The following is a 19,998-nucleotide window of genomic DNA, read 5'->3' as shown; positions in this document are numbered from 1 at the left end:
GAAGGAAAAAATGGGTTTTCCTGCTGTCATGGCCATTATTATTCCTCAGCCTTCATTCTAAAAATAGATTTCTTCAATCATTCTTACTGTTTCAGGAACCTTGCTAATCAATTGATTGCGATTTCTTACACCACTGACCTACACAACTTCCTACGGAACCTGCTGTATTTCTAAACCACTGACTACCATTTATACTGTGCAGCACCATTAAGTAGTAAAAGCATATAAATGTTCTTTTGAGCATATTATTAAATAAAAATAATACTAAGTAATGCACACAAGATGACAGAGGAACTCAGCAGGTAAGGCAGTAGCCATAGAAAGGAATAGTCGCTGTTTCAGGTTGAGTCCCTTCATCAGGGTGTCTCGGCCTGAAACGTTGACTGTTTACTCCTCTCCATTGATGTTGCTTGACCAGCTGAGTTCCTCCAGCATTTTGTGTGCGTTACTCCCGGTTTCCAGCATCTGCAGAATCTCTTGTGTTTATAAAGAAATACTAAGCTACAGATGTAGGGAAAATAGGAGGGGTTGACTTTGTCAAAGTTCAAAGTACATTTATTTTCAAAGTATCTTAATGTTATACAACCTTGAGATTTGTCTCCTTACAGGCAGCCACTAAGCAAAGAAACTCAAAAGAGAATCCATAAAAAAGACCAATTTGCCAAGAGAGGAAAATAAACAATTGCACAAACAATAAGAGTAAGCAAATAGCATTCAGAACAAAGAGTCTACAGACTTAATGCTTGATTGGAAAATTAGATTCTAAGAATGTTTTAAAGGAGGAAAGAGGTAAGGAAGCAGATTGGTAGAGGTAGACAATTTAGGGGAGAAATTTTTAAAGTTGTCCTGTTTGAAAGGTGCAGTAGAAATCCCACATTTCAGCTGTTTCTGTAGAGCTGGTTAGACTGTTGTTAAATTTTCTAAAGTTGCTTTTGATGAATATGGGCAGAGATTTGCTGCCCTCTGATGTTGATTAGCCCTAACAACAACCTTGACCAGAAAGATGAGAAACGGTTCTGTGCAACAATAATTGTTGCCTCTTTGGAAAACATGAGTGTTCCTAATAAAAAAAAACAGTTGTTTCCCGATAATGCCTATCCCTGTTTTGAGTCAGCCACTCGATCTGAGCTCCCCTGTTGAAATTATATGGGCAGATGATAGCTGTTGCAGAAATGGCCAGCATTTCTGTCTACTTCCTTTTTGATTCAGAAATTGGTGATACCATTCCCCTTCTTTTTAATGCATGTAAATAGAATTGATATTTTAATTGAGAGCATAAATTTTGCTACACTTAATTTCATCTCAGCCTTATTATCTCATCCTTCTGAGTAATCAATTAGATTTGTGGATTCATTTTTATGCCCAAGAAAAGCTAATGAACAAATCCAGTTAAAGTAAATGCATTTTTTTTGTCTAAAACAAATAATCAATGTTTTTTTTAAAAAAAGGCAGTGGTTTTCAAGCTTTTGAGGTAGAATAGAAAGGCATGTGAGAACTTTATCGTAGTTCTTAACACTGACATCTCGGGAAGTTTGTTCTTTTGTGGCAGCAGTACAGAGCAATAGATTTTTTAAAATGTAACTTACAATAAGAAGTATTAAAAATAAGTAAATAATGCAAAAACAGCAAAGTAGTGAGGTACTGTTCATGGACTATTCAGAAATGTGATGGCAGAGAGGAAGAAGCTGTTCCTAAAATATTGACTGCTCATCTTCAGGCTCCTGTGCCTCCTCCCTGATGAGAAGTGGGCATGTCCTGGGTGGTGAGGGTGATGGTTAAAGAAGTAATACTTAAAGTAGGAATCAGATTTATTATCACTGGCTTAGATGACTTGAAGTTTGATGCTTTGTGGTACCAGTGCAGTGCGTAGACATAAATTTCCTACAAATTACACAAATATTAATTCAGAGATCTGATGGTAGACGGGAAGAAGCTGTTTCTGAATACAGGTCTTCAGATTCCGATACCAACTCCCTGTTGGTAGTAATGAAAAGAGGGCATGTCCCAGATCATGAGGCTCCTTCTCGAGGTACCACCTTTTGAAGATGTCCTCATTGGTGGACAGGATTGTGCCCATGTTGGAGCTTCTGCAGCCTCTTGTGATCCTGTGCACTGGAGGCTCCATACCTGGCTGTGACACCGCTAGTCAGAATGCTCTCACTGTACAGCTACAAACATTTGTCACAGCCTTTGGAGCCTGCTTGAAATCTGAATGAATACAGCCTCTGCTATGCTTTCTTCATGATTGCACCAATGTGTTGAGTTCAGGATAGATTTTTCCAAGATGTTGGCACCCAGGAACTTGAAGCTGCCCACTCATTCCACCACTGACCACTCAATGAGGACTGTTGTGTGTTCTCCTGACTTCCCCTTCCCTTATTTGACTTTATGAACTGAATTGGCTTATACTTTACTTTGAATGCCTGTGGCAGGACAAATCTCAGGGACAAATACTTAATATAGAATTTGCTAGGAAATATTCTTTGAGTCTTTCTCTTTCCCTTTGTCAATGTGGCAAAAACGTGCTGCATCGGACATTCCATCCAAATGTGATGTCCTGCAGTGTTGTGCAGCTACAAGGGCCAGTTACCCTGAGAAGAGTAGATCCACACAGCAATTACTTGATGTCCGGAACTTGTTGGCAGAGGGGGTGGCAAAATCAGATACAGTCAATACATCTAAGCATATATTTAGAAGGGCACTTGAACAGGCCAGGCATTGAAGGGTGCAAAGCTGATGTGAGCAAATAGGACTGGTGTTGGATAACCAAAAAGGTCAGTGTGGACGTGATGGGCAGAAGGGCCTGTTTCTGTACTGTAATATCATGGCACTATTAATATCCTGAACCAATGTACAGTCATGGTAAGAATGATTCACTGGTTTGTGTTTCCTCTGAGTCCTTCAGAGTGTTTGAAAACCCCCAGTGATTTTGATGCTCTATCTAATAACATGTACCTAGAGCAGTCTTTGCCTTTCCCAGTAGCCATTGTCGATCATTGCACCCATTTGACAGCAGCCACTTATGGCGCCACCTTTACAGATGGATCAACACAGAAGTGGATGTGCTTCTGGTATTTTGTTCCCAAAATGGTCAACAATGAATCATAAATTCAAAATACGTCATTGTCCAGCAAGCTTTTTACTTTAATTTTGTCGGTATATTTCTCTTTTCTATTTGCTGAATGTGAAATAAAACCAAAAAGGCTGGAAACTCAGCAAGTCAATCACCATCTGTGGAAAAAGAAATAATTATTATTTCTGTGTTTGTTTCAGCTTTTCACATTGGCATTTTTTTCTTTATTTTCATGATTGAATGTGATTTAGATAGACAAAAGCCGGAGGATCCCAACCTGCTATTTGCAAAACTCCAAAAGCCTTTCCACAGATACTTTATCAAATTGACTTTAAAATATTTTGAAGAGTAAATCACATCAAGCTTTTTTAATTATCCCAACTTCCTTCTGTTCTCACTTCATTCAGGATCAAAAACTCCCAAGTATAGATGGAAAGTAGCCTACTGAATTAATTTTTTTGTCACTTTGTAATGTTGTCTGTGTGGAGAAATCACTGTAGTCATTAATCATATGTTCATCTTTCTCCTGCAGACTTCTGCTGACAGATTTTCCTTTGCTGGAGTGTGAATCTTGTCTGGTGTATTAATTAGAATGATGTTTGGAAACTCCGGTTGTCTTTTGTCATTGTAGGGAGCCCAGAAAAGTGGTTTTGCATCGAGGATCCACAGGACTAGGCTTTAACATTGTTGGCGGTGAAGATGGAGAAGGAATTTTTATTTCCTTCATATTAGCAGGAGGCCCAGCTGACCTGAGTGGTGAACTAAGAAAAGGCGACAGGATCATTTCGGTACAGTGCCATGTATTTTGATTTATCTTTCTGTAAATTGCCTTTTTAATTTTGAATTTAATTAGAGTTTCTCTTGGAAGTACCACTTTCCACAAGCTCCCGTGTATAATCTTTCTAGATTTATTATCTTTCTCAAATCAATCAACATATTGCATTCTCATTCACACGTTTATTAGAATTCAATTAATTATAACTTTTATAGAGAATTTGGTTTGACTTGTGTAGAAAACTATATTAGAACTATTAAGCAATTATTCTGAACAAGCATTGTGCAATGGGATGTATCCAGGGATCTGAAACATTCATAAAAATATTTGACATTAAGTAGCTGCCTTCAATCTCTTTTTAACCTTAAACTTCGCAAAGGAATGCAATGTTGATGCAATGAAGTGGTCCCCATTAGGAATAATGTTAATTTAATTGATTGGCAGTAAATAGAGTGTCAAGAAATAAGACATATGCCAACTTAACAAAAAATAAAATTGCCATGCACAGTAAGTGCTGCTTGGTTATTACAGGACTTAGCACCTGTATGAATCAAATAAAATTGAATAAACACCATACACTTAATAATTCTTCTGTTTTAGGATAACATTAGGATTAGAAAATGTTTGTTGATTTTCAATGAATAAATAATAAAATATCAAAAGTACAAAGGGAACAGTGTATTTTCAATCTTGTTCACACGCCTTCTCCTTTTCTACTTTTTTCAACCAACTTGATGATCCTGAACATAATATTTATGATTTCAATCTTTACGGAGCTCAGATATTTAGGGTCATTTGTTGAAGTCTATGTTTTCAAACGATAGAACACTACTGTACACTTTCAGTGTCAAGTGACCTTTCAGAAATTTGCAAATAGTCACTAAAATATTCTTATTCTACTATTTTTTTCCCATCCAACATATTTTTCTTCCCCTTTGCTCTCAACTCCTAGACCAGTGTGAACTCAAGTAAATTTAGGATTTAAAGCTTTTTCAGTCATGTGTAAAAGATTTTTTTTTGTCATCTCAACAGTGGAATTTTATAATTACAATATTTCTATAAAAGCAAGATGCTTCTTGAAACTTGAAAGAATTTAAGGAATGTAGAGAAACTTCTGAGTGTTCACTTCTAACTATGGACTGCCTTTGGTATTTGATATAGGTGAATAGTATTGACCTGCGGAGCGCCACCCATGAGCAGGCAGCAGCAGCACTGAAAACTGCTGGCCAAGCGGTCACTATTGTAGCACAATATAGGCCAGAAGGTGAGTAGGCTGAATCAGAAACAAATCTCCTGTTTCTCACTTCTATTTCTGTAGATGCTGGTATCCTACAGTTAATCACAAGGTTATTAAAATACATGAATTTTGAATAAGCTTATTTTATTAAATATTTGGCTGTCTCCCATTTCATATCTAATTCAAGAATGTTTCATTTCATTTGTAGTACACAAGTGTAGAGGGGAATGAAAAATTGTTACTCTGGATCTGATGCAGTGTAAATAAAGCACAATAAGATAAAGAACACAATAAAAAACACACAATAAATAAATATAAATAAATAAGATGGCTTATATGCATAGATTGATTGTATGTCCATAAAGTGATACTAGGTACAGCAGTGTTTGTACATAAAGTGAATGACAGGAAATGGTGAAGTACTGGTGGTTGGGGTTGTGGAGTGGTTGGAGGTGTTGATCAACCTTACTGCTTCAGGAAATAAGCCATCTTTGAATCTGGTGTTCCTGGAGTTGTTGTTAGGCAGTCTCCTCTGTGAAGGGAGTGGGACAAACTGTCCATGTGCAGGGTTGGGTGGAGATGTTTCATGATGTTACTGGCTCTTTCCCAGCATCTTTCTCTATATACAGTGCCTGTAAAAAGTATTCACCCTGACCCCCCCCCCCCCCCTTGGAAATGTTCATGTTTTATTGTTTTACAACACTGAACCACAGTGGATTTAATTTGGCTTTTTTGACACTGATCAACAATGGTGGATTTAATTTGACTTTTTTGACACTGATCAACAGAAAAGGACTGCTTCATGTCAGTGAAAATGGATCTCTTCAAAGTGATCTAAATCAATCACATATATAAAACACAAAATAATTGATTCGATGATTACTCACCCCCTTCAAGTCAGTATTTAGTAGTTGTGCCTTTGGCAGCAATTACAGCCTGGAGCCAGTGTGGACAGGTCTCCATCAGCTTTGCACATCTGGTCACTGCAATTTTTCCCCATTTGTCGTTACAAAACTGCTCAAGTTCTGTCTGATTGCATGGGGATTGTTGAGTGAACAGCCTTTTTCAAGTCCAGCCACAAATTCTCAATTGGATTGAGGTCCAGGCTCTGATTTGGCCACTCCAGGACATTAGCTTTGTTGTTTTTAAGCCATTCCTGTGTAGTTTTGGCTTCATGCTTGGGGTCATTGTCTTGCTGGAAAACATCACCCAAGTTGCAGTTCTTTTGCAGATTGCATCAGGTTTTCCTCCAGGATTTCCCTGTATTTTGCTGCATTCATTTTTCCCTCTACCTTCACAAGCCTTCCAGGGCCTGCTGCAGTGAAGTATCCCCACAGCATGATGCAGGCTCCACCATACTTCACAGTAGGGATGGTGTGTTTATGATGATGTGCAGTGTTTGGCTTAATGCCAAACATAGCATTTAGTCTGATGGCCAAAAAGCTCAGTTATGTTGTGTTTTATATTTGTAATTAATTTAGATCCTTTGTAGAGATCTGTTTTCACTTTGACACGAAGGAGTCTTTTTCTGTTATCAGTGTCAAAAAAAGCCAAATGATTCAATGTTATAAAACGATAACACATGAAAACTTCCGGGGGTTGGTGAATACCTTTTATAAGCACTGTCTGTCCTTGGTGGTGGGTAGGTTGGCGCTGGTGACGCGTTATGCAGTTTTGACTACCCGTTGTCGAGCTTTGCTGTCCACCACAGTGCAGTTTCTGTACCAAACAGTGATTAAGCCTGTTAGAATGTTCTCTACTGTGCATCTATAGAGATATGAGTGTACTGTAAACGTGCAAAAACCAGCTCTCTTCAGCCTCCTCAGAAAGTAGAAGTATTGGGGAGCTTTCCTGATAGTGTAGAATCATGAGAGGTTGTGCAAGACGTGCTCGCAGTTTCTGCTGCTGTGCTGCCGATGTATAAAAGGGCATGAGCGTTGCAAATTCTCCTGCAGTCGATAACTGTCTCCTTTGTCTTGTTAACATTGAGGAAGGGTTTATTTGCCTGACACCAGGCCTCAAGCCCTTCTACCTATGTCTGTAGGCCATCTCATCATTGTTGGTGACGAACCCCGCCCCTGTTGAGTCATTGACAATCATTACTCAACTGTTTGGATCATTAGGGTAATATTGTTTTCTATTAGTTGCTGACAGACATGGTTGGTGTTTGTCTGTCTCTGGCAATGCTCCTTCCTGAGTATTCGTTCCAACCCAATAGATCATTCTATCCTGGATAATGGACTACCTGACTGGCAGGCCACAGTTTGTGTGGCTTCAGATCTGTATGTCAGACATGGCTATAAGGAGCACTGGGGCCTCAGAGGATTGTATTGGCTCCCTTCCTGTTTACCCTGTGTACCTCAGACTTCAGATACAAAACTGAGTCATGTCATCTGCAGAAATTCTCGGATGACTCAGCAATAGTTGGGTGTATAAAGGGAAAATGAGTACAGGGCCTTGGTGGAGGACTTTGTCAAATGGTGCAAGCTGAATCATCTGCAGCTCAACGTCAGTAAGACAAAGGAGATGGCGATGAACTTTAGGAAGACGAAGCCTGCACTGCTCCCTGTTACTATTGATGGTGAGGATGGGGATGTGGTGAGGACCTACAAGTACCTGGGGGTGCACCTGGATGACAGACTTGACACCAACACAGAGGCTGTGTACTAGAAGGGCCAGCGTCACCTCTACTTCCTGAGGAGACCGAGGTCCATGCAGGCCTCGCCTTCACATGTTCTACCAGTCTGTTGTGGCCAGTACAGTCTTTTGTGTGGTAGTGTGCTGGGGCAATGGCATCAAAACGGGTGATGCCAACAGGCTCAATAAAGTGATTAGAAAGGCTGCTGTGGTACAGGAGTCACACTGGAGGCTGTGGTAGAACAAAGGACCCTACGGAAAACCCTGGCAATTCTGGACAATGTTTCTCACCCTCTGCATGTGACCTTGGCTGAACAGAGGAGCACTTTTAGTTATAGACTTAGACAACTGTATTGCTCCAAAGAGTGCTATATGAGGCCATTCTTCCCCTGGGCCTTAAGGCTCTATACTGAGTCAACCTATAGCTGGGGATGTGATGCCCCCTCCAGTGAGACTGTTTGAGGTAACTTATTTTTTATTTTCTAATATTTTCTAATTTTTAAATTATTTTAATTAATTATTTTTAAATTAATTTTCTAATTATTTTCTAATATTTGTGTATCTGTGCACTTGTAATGTTACCGTGACACTGTAAGTTCCTTTGGAATCAATAAAGTATCTTGCTCTTTATTGAACATTCCACAACAAATACCATTTATTATTAAATGTTCATATATTAATCTTTAATTGGCCTATATTTGTACACAGTAAATGAATGGATTGTGGGTTTGTGTGTTTCTGCATTTAAGCTTCACATAAGCAACCTAGAGATCTTCCTGAATTGACAAGAAAGGAATCTGGTGCCGATGGTTTGGGGTGGAATATCAGTAATTCTGAACTGTATAGTGGGGACCTTGTGTATAATTATCGTTTGTTCTTTACTGATTAAAGTACAGGTGCAAGTACTGTAAAACTATCATCGCAGAAGGAAAGCAACCGTCATGAAGTTGAGCTGTATCGTAGCTGCCCTTCCCTTAAGTTTCATTGTTACATTAATGCTGCTCTTGTAATGGCTGAACATCACATAATCAGATTAAGTGTATAATCGCAAACTCTGCTTTTTAAACTGTTGTGATTTATTTTAAATCTGTTTACACTTGAGATGGCAGATTTAAGGGAAATGGTAAATGAAACATGATGCTTCTAACATTAAAACAAAGTGCAAATATTTATAAATCATATTGATGTCCATCATATTCTAATGTGTCACTGCCGGGTAATTCTTGGTATCGTGCCAGTTTAATGAATAGGTAATCTGTGTTAACTCCTGCAGTGATGCACACTTGCTGTTACTCAACAGATGATACAAATAACTTGAGAAATCACTTCATCCTTTTTTTTCTATTTTAAAAGGCTACCTCCCCCTCTGTTTTCACATAATTCAGTTGCAAAACCTGCAGGAATCACATTAATATCTATGTCATATTCCCAATGAGAAGTTAAAATGTGCTTGTATTTGAGCCAAGAATAAGCCCGTGAGTCATTGCTTTTTAAACATTCCATCTGATCCAGTGAGCTCAATGGACCGAGGCAAAGACACCATCAGATTGATGATTTAAAAATACCTTACCTCCCCTAATTATATGAAGGTTTATTTTTTTATGTTTGCAAAGGTTTAGTTGAAGTCTATCTTTAGCAGTCGCAGCTGTACTTGTGATTAATGATTAAATCAAATGGCAGCTGCTCTGGATATTTACATTACACAGATTAGCCTAGTAATTATCTTTACAAATTACTGCTGTGACAGTGCTCAGTAAAAGCACTCCTTACACACACGCATTCACACACACACAAACATTGCCTTGTCATTCTGCTGTCATTGAGCTGAGTGTACGAATTCAGTATCTTCCCTGGTATGTTCTCAGAATGGATCCTAAACTGAGCAGATGAGCTCAGGTTGTCTTTACAGCGCATTTCCCACCGTACACGGCAGAATATTCCATTTCTTTAGTAATGAGGATGTGTTTGTATACAGTATTTAATGTGGATACTTCTATTTATTTTGTAATATAATTTTAACTACATTGTGGCGTGCATCATATTCTAAACCATGTGCAGTTTTAAGTTAACTTTGTTGGTAGTTGAACTGTGCCATAAAAAGGGAGCTCTTCACCCTCAGTAGGTGGGAGAGGCAGGGGCTGCCAGAGCTTCACACTGGACAACTATAAGTACAGAGTTACGATTGTGTTTTCTGAAATATACCTTTTTGTAAATACTAGCTATTTTTGCAAGTTTGATTTTCGACGTGGCAAATTGAACACTCATGCACTAAAGTGCTAAGTGACTCCAGTCAAATAGGAGTTTAATTTTGGGAAGTGTGGAATTGAGGCTAAAAGTGCAGTATTTGCCTGGGAAGCAATGGAGACCTCAGAGGAGAGAAAACTTCAACTCAGGCCAGAAGAAGAAGGGGCTTCAAGTGGCACCACCTCCGAATCCTCCCTGGAAGGTCTGTGCCCAGACTTGTTTCTTTGCCCAGCAGAGGGGAGAGGATGCTTTTAGGAAGGAACTCCAAAGCCTGTGGAAGGGTCCCAAAACGCCGCCTTACTAACAAGGTGGCAATATGGGAAACCATCTCCTCAGGTTCGACAGGATGGCCCAGATATGGCAAAGGCCAGAGGTGGAATGAGCCTTCCAGCTCGTGCCACTACCGACAGGTGAAGCTCTCAAAGCCTACACGGCATTGGATGAAGAGCAGTCCAACAACTTTCCGGAGCCGAAGGAAGCACTGCTGGCTAAATCTGATATCTTGGCAGAAATATCGCCAATACTTTACCACCAGGAGAATCACCCAGTGAGATGTATCATCATTTGAGGGCTCTTTACCACCAATGGATTTGACCATAGCAGAAATCCAAGGAAGAGATTGGTGAGGCTATTGTTCTGGAGCAGCTGCTGCAGGTTCTTCCTCCTGACACCAGAACATGGGTCTGAGAGCATGGGTCAGTGGATGGACTCTCTGTGGCCCAACTTGCACTGCAGTACCTTAATGCCCACAGGGGGGCACCATCATTCTGAAGAAACAGATACTCAAATCCTCCAAGGGACTCTGTGGAATCAGGAAGTAGGAGAAAAGAGGGCAAAGACCCTTTGATGGTTTCTTCTAAGACTTTTACTTGCTACCGTTGCCGGCAGGTATGTGCCAAGGGGTCAGTGTGGACATGGTGGAGGATTACAAATATCTGGGGATACAAATGGACAATAAACCGGACTGGTCAAAGAACACTGAGGCTGTCTACAAGAAGGGTCAGAGCCGTCTCTATTTCCTGAGGAGACTGAGGTCCTTTAACATCTGCCGGACGATGCTGAGCATGTTCTACGAGGCTGTGGTGGCCAGTGCTATCATGTTTGCTGTTGTGTGCTGGGGCAGCAGGCTGAGGGTAGCAGACACCAACAGAATCAACAAATTCATTCGTAAGGCCGGTGATGTTGTGGGGGTGGAACTGGACTCTGACGGTGGACGGTGGTGTCTGAAAAGAGGATACTGTCCAAGTTGCATGCCATTTTGGACAATGACTCCCATCCACTCCATAATGTACTGGTTAGGCACAGGAGTACATTCAGCCAGAGACTCATTCCACCGAGATGTAACACTGAGCGTCATAGGAAGTCATTCCTGCCTGTGGCCATCAAACTTAACAACTCCTCCCTAGGAGTGTCAGACACCCTGAGCCAATTGGCTGGTCCTGGACTTATTTCCACTTGGCATGATTAACTTATTATTTAATTATTTATTGTTTTATATTGCTATATTTCTTCACTATTCTTGGTTGGTGCAGCTGTAACGAAACTGAATTTCCCTCGGGATCAATAAAGTATGTCTGTCTGTCTGTATACCGAGAGAAAGAGAATGTGACAATGAAGAAAATGACTGTGATGATTGTGAATATGGTCATGGAAACCAAGCAGAATGTGAGGAGAAAGAGCCGATGTTTATAATAGTCAAAGAAAATGGAAAGCCTGGTAAAGCTCTTTAGATTCTGGTAGCTCACTGTCATTTATTTAGAAAAATCTTGCCCCTGCCTTTGGTGTTGACTCCTGTCACTGAACATCTGTCCAATGTGTCCGTGGTGACTGGAAGTCTGAGCCACTGGCAAGTGGGATTGAACAAGTGGGATTGCTGGAGAAACTACCAGTTGTCATGATTCTGGGGAGAGATTTGTCTATGTCCCATGAGTTACTGAGGAAGGGAAATCGCCAGTCACATCCCTGGTTTAATCCAGGTGTAAATGGTGCTGTTTGATATTTTGGCATGACTCATGTTAAAACCAAAGCACTGGCTGGGTTATAGTCTCTGCCGGACTTGGATGCTAGTTTGTGTGAGGGAGGAACCAAAGGGCCTAGAAAGCTATGTCAGCAATGGCACCATGAGAAACGTGCTGGCTGTCCTGATATCTGTACAGTTGAAATACTCATTGAGGATGACTTGTAAGGGGCCTGGGAAAGTTAACCTCTCCCACCTCGATGGTGCTCGGAGGGTGTTTGCTGATTTTCCACAGCTGTTCCAGCAGGACCAGGGTTGACAAAGGTCGTAAAGCATTTCCTCAGGATCAGAGCTGACCAGAATTCAGTCCGCCAAAACTGCAGACTGCCTATCTCGGCGACCAGGCATCGTCACTGCAAGGGAGGAGGGTGGTAGTGTGACGGAGAGCACTTGGTAATTGTACTCCTCACATACACACAAATGTACGCTTGTCATTCTGCTGTTGTTGCAGTGCGTGTACGCACTTCCATGTCTTCCTCGGTATATTCCCATAGTTGGTTCTAAATGAGCTGATGTGCTCGGGCTGGCTTTCCAGTGCCTTTCCCACCACACACAGTGGACTTTTCAATTTCTTTAATAAAAGGGATATGTAAATGTGCATACATTGTGTGTATACTATATTTAATATAGATCCTTCTGTATTTTGTAATATAATTGTAACTACATTGTGGGGTGCATCATGTTCTAATTCATTTCTAGTTTAAGTTAACATTGTTGGTAATTAAAGATGGTATGTCCTAGTGCCTAAAGAATGGGAGCTCTTCACTCTCAGTAGGGCAGAGAGATGGGGTTGCCAGGAGTTAACAACAGCAAGTATATAGCTATTGTGTTTTTTTTGGTAGATATCTTTCTATAAATATTAGCAGTTTTCTTTTCACTATTTTTGCAAGTTTGATTTTTCAAACATCAATAAGCACCTTTTTACTAACGTGCCAAACAGCTCCAGCCATTTTCCTTTGGTCATAATCTAATACCTAACAACTGCCAACAGTTTGTAACTTGTGTACTTTTCTGTTTGTTTCTTTTTTTCTTCCATGCCCCATTGAAGACATGTCATGCCAGAGTGCTTGAGCACCAGAGCCAATATGTCCACCTTTTTCCTTCTATTCTGTGAGGCAACGTTCTTCCTTGAGTTTTAACTTGTAAACTCCATATAGATGTGCTGTATGCAGTGAAGGATCTGTCACTTTGCTGTGTTACCTTTCTCAACGCCTTGAGTTAAACTGTGCCTCAGGACCTTGAGTAATAAAAGTTCAACTTCTGTGTCAATGGTGAGACTGATGAAGAGAATGAGCAGTGTATTCACTGATTTATACTACATTTTAATAATGTGCTTGAAGATTATAATGGTATCGTAAAGATCTACTTGATGAATCTGAGCTGCTGAGATCATAAATAATTCATCTTTGAAATGCAGAGGTATGAGCTGTACAATGATTGGAGAAGTGTCTTCACCTTTTGGGAGTAGAGATGTATGCAGTAGAGCTCCCTAAAGATTTTACAGACGGGTGGCTAAAAGTTCTGAAAATTTTGTAGGAAGATTACCTAAAGTCAAATTTATCTGCAGTATGGGAGGTTAGGGACTTGAACTAAAAAATCTTTCCATCTTTTATGTCTTCCAGCTAGTAGAAATCTGAAGGTATACTTCATGATCTTGTGTCTCATTCTCATTGAGGCTTCATACCAATGGTTTTGTAAATCATTTGAAACAAAGCTGATGAACTTTCCTCAAGAGAAAACGTTAATATCACATTATCTTCAGCTCAGCTGCATTGCTGTGAGGAATATTAAGGAATTGAAATAAAGCTTTTCCCAGCATGTTGCTGTGACCCTGATACAGAATATACCGGGGAAATAAATATTAACATGCACAGTTGGTTAAATTGGTTTTGTTTAATTGGAAATAGCGTTTAAGTTTACACTGCGGTTAAAGCAGCTGTCTGTTCTCACAAAAGATAAAGTAACGACTCTGAGCCATCTGTTCTCAATGGTCCAAATGTTACCTCATTTACGGCTATGAGCCAATCAAGTATCATTAGCCACTTAGAGTTGTGGAAATAAATGTTATAATTTCCTTGACAATTCTAAAAAGGTGTATTATACTTAGTGGTGGATATTCATTATACTCCATTACTTTATTGTCCACTATGACGAGATTGCTCGTGCACTTGGCTTGTGATGACGGTAAAATTGTACGAAACACTCTGAACCTAGAGTTGGAGCATATGTCGAGGTCTATAATGCTGGCAGGGGAGAGGATATGATCCGCCAGAGTTCATATAGTTTTCTTTGAAAGAGCTGTTAATGTGGCAGGAAAGGGATTCTCATCTTGCCCTGGCAGTGCGAGCATTCTGTCTAAGCAGGGTGTCTTGTTTTCGTGTGAATTCTGCGGAAGCGACATCACCTTGGGAGAGATGAAGGTGTTGCTTTAGGTGTTCAGATTCCAGCAGGTCTTGATATTGTGAGATTTCCTTCGCCGCGAGTATTTCAATGTGACCTTTGGTGGGGTGGCGGGAGGGCATGGACAAGAATGGCTGCCTAACAATCCTGAAACTCTTTGAGATATTGGGTAAGGAAACATCCTTGTCACTGCTAAATGCAGAGGATAGCCACTCCCTCAAGGAGCAAAGCAAAACCATACTTCATGCATTCAGTGCACATATGCCTGTTGTTGATGGCCTTGAGGTCTTTAAAATATATAGTGGTGGATTCAGCACAATAATGTATTGGTTAGTGACCCAGGTTCAATTCCATCACTGTGAGGAGTTTGTACGTTCTCCCCCTGGCCACATGGGTTTCTTCTGGGTGCTCTGGTTTCCTCCCACAGTACAAAGACGCATGGGTTCATTGGCTAATTGGTCACAGAGGTGTAATTGGACTGCAGGGGGCTTCTTGGGCTGGAAGGGCCTGTTCATGTGCAGTATCTCTGAATAAAAAAAAACAAAACTGTGTGTCAAGAATATACATGACGTACTGTGTGGACAACAAAGAAGTGTTAAAGCCATGTTGAGGTAAGACGAGGTTGGCCACATCATATTGTGTTTCTTCACTGATGCAGGTCCCAGCTGCATGTTCTTCATTGATACATGTCACGGATCATAGTACGGTACAATTCATCCTGCAGTTTGAGAGGGAGAAGCTAAAATCAGATGTATCAGTATCACATCAGAGTAAAGGGAACTAAAGAGGTATGAGAGCCAAGCTGGGTAATAAGAACAATAGTGAGGAAGTTGGCACAGCAGCACTGACTGGAGTTTTTGAGCGTAATTCAGAAGGCGCAGGATTAGTTTATCCCAAAAAGAAGAAGCAATGTAAAGGATCGATGAGGAAACTGTGACAGACAAGGGAAGTCAAAGACAGCAAGAAAGCCAAGGAGAGCATAAAATATAGCAAAAATTAGTGGGAAGCTAGAGGATTGGGAAGCTTTCAACTGAAGGCAATTAATAGGCAATAAAGAGAGGAAAGATGGAACATGAAGGTAAGGTAGCCAATAATATAAAAGCTTTTTTCAGATATATAACGAATAAAAGAGCAACAAGAATGGATATTGGACCACTGGAAGTTGATGATGCAAGGATAGTAATGGGGGACAAATATATAGCGGATGAACTTAGTAAGTTCACTGTAGAAGACACCAACAGTATGCCAGGATTTCAAGGAAGTTGGGGCAAATGTGAGTTTGTCATTATCACAAAGGAGAAGGTGCTAGAGAAATTAGTTAGATTTTCGGAAAGGCCTCTTACAGGGTGCCGCATGTGAAGCTGCTAACAAGATAAGAGTGCATGGTATTACAGGGAAGATATCATCATGGACTGAAAATTGGCTGACTGGCAGAAGGCAAGGAGTGGGAATAAAGGGAGCCTTTCTGGTTAGCTGCTGGTGACTAGTGGTGTTTCGCAGGGGTTGGTGTTGGGATAGCTTCCTTTCGTGTTGTACATCAATGTTTTGGATGATGAAGTTGACAGCTTTGTGGCCAAGTTTGCGGTCGATACAAAGGCAGGTGGAGGGGCAGGCAGTGTTAAGCAGAAATAAAGGTGTAGACTACTTTCTAAACAGTGAGCAAATTCCCCGGTGTTATTATTTCAGAGGACACGTCCTCGGCCCAGCACATAAGTGCAATTATGAAGAAAGCACGGCTGTGCCGTTACTTCCTTATAAGTCTGTGAAGATTCGGCATGACACATAAAACTTCAGCAAACTTCTCTCAATGTGTTGTGGTGAGTTTTTGTTTCTTCAGGAGGTGTGGGTTACCATTCTTGTTTATCGGCAACATTGTTTTAGATTGGACTTATTAAAAGCTCTTTGCAGTTTGCCCATCATACTCACCTCAATTTTTGAAAGAGCTATTCAATCACTGAATATAGATAGATAGATAGATACTTTATTCATCCCCATGGGGAAATTCAACATTTTTTCCAATGTCCCATACACTTGTTGTAGCAAAAACTCATTACATATAATACTTAACTCAGTAATAATATGATATGCATCTAAATCACTAACTCAAAAAGCATTAATAATAGCTTTAAAAAAAGTTCTTAAGTCCTGGCAGTTGAATTGTAAAGCCTAATGGCATTGGGGAGTATTGACCTCTTCATCCTGTCTGAGGAGCATTGCATCGATAGTAACCTGTCGCTGAAACTGCTTCTCTGTCTCTGGATGGTGCTATGTAGAGGATGTTCAGAGTTATCCATAATTGACCGTAGCCTACTCAGCGCCCTTCGCTCAGCTACCGATGTTAAACTCTCCAGTACTTTGCCCACGACAGAGCCCGCCTTCCTTACCAGCTTATTAAGACGTGAGGCGTCCTTCTTCTTAATGCTTCCTCCCCAACACGCCACCACAAAGAAGAGGGCGCTCTCAACAACTGACCTATAGAACATCTTCAGCATCTCACTGCAGACATTGAATGACGCCAACCTTCTAAGGAAGTACAGTCGACTCTGTGCCTTCCTGCACAAGGCATCTGTGTTGGCAGTCCAGTCTAGCTTCTCGTCTAACTGTACTCCCAGATACTTGTAGGTCTTAACCTGCTCCACACATTCTCCATTAATGATCACTGGCTCCATATGAGGCCTAGATCTCCTAAAGTCCACCTCAGCTTAAGTATGACTGAGTATCAAGAGTAACTTCAGAAGTACTTCAACATAAATTGTTGGAGAACAAGGTTGAACATGAAGTTCTGAAGCAGCGATGTCCCTCAAGCAAATCATTTTTTACTGAAGTTGCCCTTTGTGAAAATTGTTCATTATTTAAAAGAGCTGGTATTTCACAGCTACCTAATCTGAAATGGCACTGCTGTTTTTGTGGAGTGAGTTGACATGTAGCAAATTAGTTCTTGTGAGACAGAATGAAGCAATAAAATAAAAGCATCCTGGTCCAGATTAAAATTAGGGCTGTTCTATTTCAGCCACGTGATTTTATTTATGCACTTTAGGGAATCTGACCCTTTTTAGAATACCTTGTAATCTTGTTTTCTTGTAATCTGTTCTGAGCATGGCAAAGCAAACCTGCCATGGTTCAAGAACATCTTCATTTCTCTTCCACGGTCTCATCAAAACCTCACAGATTCCAGCAAAGAATTGAAGAATGGGAAAGAAGTTATTTTTTTTTAAAAATATATTAGTTGCATATTTTAATTGTCTTTATTTTATCATCCTTGCACATGTTAATAATGCAAGGTGTGCATGAATTATTACAAAAAATTAAGAGGGAAAAGTAGGCGATTCGTTCTGCAAGATCACCACTGATCTTTTATCTGAGCGCCTCTAATATCCAAAATGATGTTGAATTACTGCGTGTACACATTGAGGGTGCCTCCACAGAATTCTCTTGGCTAGAGAATTCCAGGGTGAGTCACTTACTTAGCTGAATGGCAAAGTGCTTAATTTCAGGCCTTGAGTTTTGTTTCTGCACACCCCCAACTAGATAAAACACTCTCTTGGTATCTCCCTCTCAAGCCATGTGTAACAGTTCTTTACGTTCCAAGGAGGTGATCCTTCATCTCTTCATTTTCTGTTGGCTCAATCTACCTAATCTCATTAGACCTAGTATAACATCTCAGCAATCAATCTTGTGAACTTTTGTCTCCCACCCCTTCCATTAAATATACTTGTATTCTTTTTTTCATATGCTCAACACGATATTCTCTGCCTATACGTGATAGTCCAGATGCAGTAGTACAGTGGAACATGTTAACTGCAGCAAGCTGTTTTAATTCATATTTTCAGATCCACTTGCAATGCAGGCCAGTGTACTGTCCTCCTAGTTGTGCAGTTGGATCCTGGATTTCTTCACTTGCAAGATCCGTCAGTTCAGATTGGCAGCATCTCCTCCACAATCTCCACCGGCACAGGTGCACCACAAGGCTGTGTGCTTAGCTTCCTGTTCTACTCTCTTCACGCTTATGACTGTGTGGCTAAGCCTAGCTCCAATACCGTATTTAGACTAACTGACAAGCACCACTATCATAGCCTGAATGAAAGGTGGTGACATATCGGCATACAGGAGGGAGACTGAAAAACTGGCTGAGTGGTGCCACAACATCAACCTCTCACTCAATGTCAGCAAGACCAAGGAGCTGATTATTCACTCCAGGAGGAGGATTCAGAAGTCCATGAGCCAGTCCTCATCAGGGGATCAGAGCGGGAGAGAGTCAGCAACTTTAAATTCCTCAGTGTTATCACTTCAGAGGCTATCCTGTCCTGGGCCCAGCACGTACCGTAAGTGTAATTACAAAGGAAGCACAGCAGTGCCTGTACTTCCTTAGGACTTTGGGAAGATTTGGCATCACAGCCTGGTACGGAAACTGCAATGCCCCTAAATGGAGAATCCTGCAAAGGTAATGGATATGGTGCAGTCTATCACAGGTGGAGCCGTTGAGCACATCTACATGGAGCATTGTCACAGGAAAGCAGAACCCCTCCACCCCAATCATGCTTTCTTCTCTCTGCTGCCAACAGGAAGAAGGTGACAGGAGCCTCAGGACTTGCACCACCAGGTTCAGGAATCGATATTATCCTTAAACCATCAGGGTCCTGAACCAGAGGCAATAACTTCACTCAAACTCACTTGCCCTATCACTCTACTGATTCTGCAGTCTGTGGTGTCACTTTCAAGGACTCTTCATCTCATCTTATTTATTTTTTATTTTTTTCTTCTTTTAGTATTTGCATTTTATCATCTCTTGCATGCTCGTTGTCCACCCTGTTGGTGCAGTCTTTTAATGATGCCGTTATGATTATTGGATTTATTGGGTACGCATATCCATGAGAATATAAATCTCAGGGCTGTGTATGGTGGTAAGTATGTACTTTGATAATAAAATTACTTTGAACTTTGCTTTCTAAGGATGTGTAATAAGACACAGGAACAATATTAGACCATTTGGCCTGTTGACTCTGTTCCACCATTCAATCATGACTGATCCTCAGGTTCTTGTGAGCATGCCTAACTTTCTGTGAATAGAACATAAATTATGCTTAAGGTAACTAATATTAATCCATTTTTCATAATGTATATTAGTACATGTAGTTTGTTTCCAAATAGCTAACTAAATTTTGTTTGTTATTAGCCACTTAAGAGTTTTACGTAAATCCTTTCTGCAAACTAATTAGCAACAACATATTAATATTTTATTTTTCTGGCTTAGCTATTCAAGGTGTCGAAAAATAATAGGTAAACCAGCTGTAAAGTGGGTAATGAAATGAGGCTACTCTGAGTCTGGTTGCTTCCAATATGATTTTTGTTTGCACTGTGTGACCTATATCTTTGCTAATCACAGCACATAAGAAACCTGGTTGTAACTCCAAGTGTGATAATTGGATGCCCTGATTAAATGTGGAGCGGAGAGGGGAAATGGGTGGAATGAGTTGAAAATAGAAACTTCTTATAGGTGGTTTTTGTTGCTGCTGTCTCTTGAATTTGCTTCTGCAGAAAGCAGCTGAAGTTGTCAATGTGAGATTTCTACTGAAGAAATCCTGTCTCAAAACTGGAAACTTTTGCACAGAATATGT

General features: G+C 40.5%; 1 protein-coding gene across 25 annotated transcripts in view; it reads left to right on the top strand.

Annotated features, from left to right (window-relative positions):
• LOC140725642 (disks large homolog 1) overlaps nt 1–19,998 on the top strand; it is a 472,837-nt gene that overhangs the window by 384,712 nt on the left and 68,127 nt on the right. For all 25 annotated transcript variants that reach the window (XM_073041383.1, XM_073041368.1, XM_073041380.1 and 22 more), the window contains 2 exons: nt 3,705–3,861; nt 5,010–5,112. In XM_073041383.1, the coding sequence (XP_072897484.1) occupies nt 3,705–3,861; nt 5,010–5,112 (260 nt within the window). The remainder of the gene's footprint in view (nt 1–3,704; nt 3,862–5,009; nt 5,113–19,998) is intronic.

This window comes from Hemitrygon akajei, chromosome 3 (genome assembly GCF_048418815.1).
Source record: "Hemitrygon akajei chromosome 3, sHemAka1.3, whole genome shotgun sequence".
In the NCBI taxonomy this organism is placed as follows: Eukaryota; Metazoa; Chordata; class Chondrichthyes; order Myliobatiformes; family Dasyatidae; genus Hemitrygon; species Hemitrygon akajei.
This window is presented reverse-complemented; position numbering and strand designations above follow the sequence as displayed.